The sequence below is a fragment of the Anneissia japonica genome, unplaced genomic scaffold, assembly GCF_011630105.1.
Source record: "Anneissia japonica isolate Jap-2015-1 unplaced genomic scaffold, ASM1163010v1 scaffold10591_len99828_cov210, whole genome shotgun sequence".
Lineage (NCBI taxonomy): Eukaryota > Metazoa > Echinodermata > Crinoidea > Comatulida > Comatulidae > Anneissia > Anneissia japonica.
In genome coordinates, this window is record NW_022728901.1 from 53,963 (window position 1) to 58,820 (window position 4,858).

General features: G+C 36.3%; 1 protein-coding gene across 1 annotated transcript in view; it reads right to left on the reverse strand.

Moving 5' to 3' along the window:
- LOC117114564 (dual oxidase 1-like) overlaps window positions 1-4,858 on the reverse strand; it is a gene marked incomplete at its 5' end in the record, with an annotated part of 35,261 nt that overhangs the window by 17,509 nt on the left and 12,894 nt on the right. The window contains one exon of the mRNA XM_033258241.1: window positions 2,968-3,209. Within this exon, the coding sequence (XP_033114132.1) occupies window positions 2,968-3,209 (242 nt within the window). The remainder of the gene's footprint in view (window positions 1-2,967; window positions 3,210-4,858) is intronic.

Sequence of the window (4,858 nt, forward strand, 5' to 3'; positions counted from 1 at the left end):
GGGGGGCGCAAAGGGGAAGTGGCGGGCTCGATGTTGAGTTGAGGGCCACTAATTCACAAAATATGGTGATTTTAGGTGATTTTTAACTACTTGACCGTGATTTTCGAGGGGGGGGGGCGAGTAATTTAATTCTCGTTTATCAGAAACAAGATATTCTGCATAAATTCTTCGCAAGCATTCACTTCTTGCATTTCACCACAAGACAAGCTGGAACCGACCAGGGTATTGTGCCAATATGACCTGTTTTCTGTTAACGTCATGCATGACAGCTAATTTTCTTCTTTATTCTCTGACTAATTTTCGAGACATCATCAGTTTATATATAAATTAAATTTTCTTTGAATGGGTTCTCCTTCAGCTTCTTTGGGGCGCTTTACAAAACAGATTCTTTGTCTTGAAATCTAAGGAATTTAACAAAAATATTCCTCGGCTCGTCTTTGTTCTTTTTGTGGTAAAGCTGCACGATGGGTTATTCTCTAAATTCATGTGATCCGTAATAAAAGTATGTACGAACTTGATGCAGCCGTCTTGTTTCTCAAAAATTTTCTGGTATGCCCCAAATAATAACATTACTTCCACGACCACGATTTTAAAAATCATCTGCCTTCTGTAAATTAAAAAAGTCATCCTTTCAAACTTGGCTTTCACATCATCCATGTCCAAATTTATGCTTGCTAATCCTGTATGTATGTAATGTATGTAATTAGATTTTTATAGCGCATAACACCGGCGTCTCTATGCGCTGATACAACAGAGAGCAAAAAGAAAACTAAAACCATTGATCTATTCTAACTAACCATGAACAAAAAAAAAAAAACAAAAAAAAGACAAGCAGAGGAACCAAGATCAATACACCCTTCTCCTGCAGTTTAAGTACTGCTGCAAAGCAGCAGCTGGCACTCATAATTCACAGGTGCACTAGTGAACCTAGCATCTGACTCACCTATCCTACAAAAAAGAAGGGAAAGAAAAACTAATATGCAATTCTGAAAGGATGTGTCTTCAGCCTTTGTTTAAATGAAGTAAGAGACGGCGCTTCACGAATGTCCAGAGGCAAAGCGTTCTACCATGGTTTGACCATGTAATGCTTTGTAAATGATAGTGAGAATTTTAAAAACAATCCGTTGGGAGACCAGCAACCAGTGAAGGTTCTTAAGCACTGGAGTAATATGACTAAATCTAGGTGTACACCTCACAAGACGAGCAGCTGAGTTGAGCCGAAGCTGAAGCTTTTGAATTAACTTGGTGGCAGACCATAAAGTACGCATTTGCAGTGATCAAGTCTGGTGGTTAAAAGAGCATGCACAATCTTGTGTCGCATCGTCTGTAAGGAATTTGCGAATGTTTCTGATGTTCCTCAGGTGGAATGAGATTGACTTACACATGTCGCTGACATGTTTAGTCATCGTCATTGAGCTGTCGAAGGTCACACCGATATTATGAACAGCAAAAGAGGGTGTAACAACCGAGTCACTAACGGAGAGGATGTGACAGACTTGCGTTGTAGTATTGAACTTAGATTGGATCTGGAGTACCTTTGTCTTCTTGGTGTTCAAAACAAGGCCTAAGCCACTGATGTACAATTTCAATACATTTTTCAATTTTCAACTTTGCCTGAGTAAGTCCTTTAACGTTGGGTTTAAAACTAATGTGTAGTTGTGCATCATCTGCATTCACAGCTTCCTATTATTATTATTAGGCTTCCTTGCATAGTTAGTAGCGTAGACATGATTAGAGACAGCTTCCCTCCGGTGTCCAGGAGTTCAAATTCCATTGCTTGCATGTAAAATTAATTAGCCTGGCGGAGCTCAAAACAAACACGTCTCACTCGGACAGTGTCAGGTGTGTATATTATGAGCACCAAGAATAACACAGATGTGTATAAGAGACAGGCATAAATTCTTCGCAAGCATTCACTTCTTGCATTTCACCACAAGACAAGCTGGAACCGACCAGGGTATTGTGCCAATATGACCTGTTTTCTGTTAACGTCATGCATGACAGCTAATTTTCTTCTTTATTCTCTGACTAATTTTCGAGACATCATCAGTTTATATATAAATTAAATTTTCTTTGAATGGCGCAATTTCCAAGCACCCAGAGGTGCATATTCTCAAAATTTTCACACCTCAGCCCCAACCATAAAAGATCATGAGAATTTTCGCTTCATTTTGACTATACAATGGTGATGTGATGATGATGAATTTTACTATATAAAAGTGTCATTTCTGGCAATCTATGTGTAATTTTCCTCATTTTTTGTGTGTACCCCTTACTGCCAAATCCTGCATCCACCCCAGGAAATGGATATACATCCAGCACGCCTGGTATTCATGGTATGATCAGTAAGGAAGCTGCAAATGGTCGATTAATCTTAATGAGAATGGAGTGATTTTTTTAATTTGATTTATTTAATATGCTCTTTAAAAAATATGACAGAAACAAAAACACATGAACAGATCAAATTACAAAAGAGCATATCGGGGATAACCCTAAAATTGCGAAAAAGACAATTATTTCAATCGGGGTCCCTTCATAAAAAACTCTGCAGATAAAAAAACGACAAAAACAAAAAAATATATCTATATAAAAAACAGATTCAGTCCTTAATAAACCTTATACATATAAGGTCACACAAAGCAACGCAAATTGCAGTTATTATAAGAATATTTCCAATTTTCCTGTGAATTGAGTCACTAATTTTGTATATTTAAACACAACAATTATTAATTTTTCATGTATTTTTTTAGAAACTATGATGGTATACAATGCATATTAACAGAATCGGAAACCAATCGAACTTACCAAACTTCAGTTATCGTTGTAACAAACAATTACTGTACTACTAACAATGACAAGGACAACACAGAAAAACACGAGTAAATACAGTAACCTTCTCCTTTGCGATTGCTAATTAAATCTAAAAAATATTTTAGGCCTATTTTACACATATTTTTAAAAAATAACATAAAATGAAAACAGATTCATGCACAAAAATACCATATTCAAAAAAAACGAAATAAATATTATTATAATTGTGCTCATTGTACGGATATCAACATGAAATATAATGTTGGTTTTCTGACCTTGTGCATAGATTCTGATGTTACTAATGCATTCCACGCTTTGTTGAAAAGCTATCTGCTTCTGTTTCTTAATATTCCACCAATTTGTTGCTTTGCTCAGTATGAACAGCATCAAGGCACACGCTTAAAAAGATATTAGACATCATTAGGCAATAAGAGATTCAAATCTGCTAAGTTTATACCAAATAAATTATCAATTGTAATGATTAATTGAAAATTTATCCGATTGATGAATTAAAATTAGATTTTTTTTGTTTATGTTGTTGGGCAGTCAGAGTGTATTTATTTACCCTTGGTAACCTGATATTTGGACAGCTTGGCCTAATCAGCTCGGCCTAGCCTAATTGGGCCTGGTCTACCTTTAGCAAATTCTCTATATTCTTCAAATCTATCAAGTGTTACACAAAATTAAAGCTAAAGCATATTTACGTTTGATAAAAAAACAACATTTATTGATTGAATGTACATTGTTTTCATACCAATATTCGGTGGGGTTCCCAAAAATGTAAGGCTTAAAAGACCAGTCTCACCTACACTAATTTGCCAATAAATACAATCAATTTAAAAACGATCAATTTGATACTGAGTCAGTAAAGTTTTGAAACTGGACTGTTAGCGCTAATGGCTAAGGGTTAAAAACATTTATACCCCGCTAAAAAATGGAAGGTTCTGAGTCGCCCACCATGCACGTGGTTCTGCCGCTCTGTGAATACTATACTTGAGATTCGGTTCCCTGACATTGTTGCAGCTTAGCTCAGTCGGCTAATCTGGTGGTACCCACTGTGTGTGCGCTGAACCGTGGAGATCTCTAGGTCCCCGGTTCAATTCCCATCGCTGCCTCTCCTTGTGTTTCAGCTAGAGGGCTGAAATATAAGTTACTAGCGCACCGTCTTTCGGATGAGACGTTTAAGCCGTTGGTCCCGTGTGCATTATGGCCCATGTGCACGTTAAAGAACGCAGTGCACTCTTCGGAAAAGAGAAGGGAATTGTCTCCCGGTGTACTGCTCAATCACCACCAGAAGGACCCCACTGGAAATAAGTCTTCTTCTAGACTTTTGTGGGCTATCCTTGGTGTTTACACCGAATAAATCCAATCCAATCGTTGGTGTTCGTAAATCCCTGATTATAATTAATTCATGAAATATCGTAAAGATGATTTGTTGTTAACCTCACAAGTTATATTTTATTAGTCATCAAAATACAGTAGGGCTAGGCCTATCTCTCAATTCGGAGGACCTAAAGTAGAAGTTACACTACACTAAGTGACAGATGAAGATGCATCTGCATAGCCTAGAAATACCGCAGACGTGTGCAATCTCGGTATCTTTGTGATAGCCAATTTAACAACGTATAGCAGATAATATAACCCTAATCACTATTCACCGCTTTGATCACTGCTTAGACTAGAGTAATTAAGTGGTAGTTACATAAGCTATGTGATAATTGGCCCTTACTCTAAGCCTATCAAAATTATATTGTTTATTTGTATAATAGATCTCTTGTATCAGCCACACTTTGTCATTTAGTTTTGTAAGCTGAAGAAGACCAGATGACTGATCGAAAATTTCTTTTGAAATAAACCAGTGTTTTATAGTCCACATGACTCATTGCTTCAATTCCTTGTTTCAACGCCTTTTATATAATTTCAAGAACAAACGTGGATTTATGACGATATATATCTACACAGTATATGTATGTATTTTATATTATATATATATATGTGTGTGGATTTATGACGATATATATATATATATATATATATATATATATAT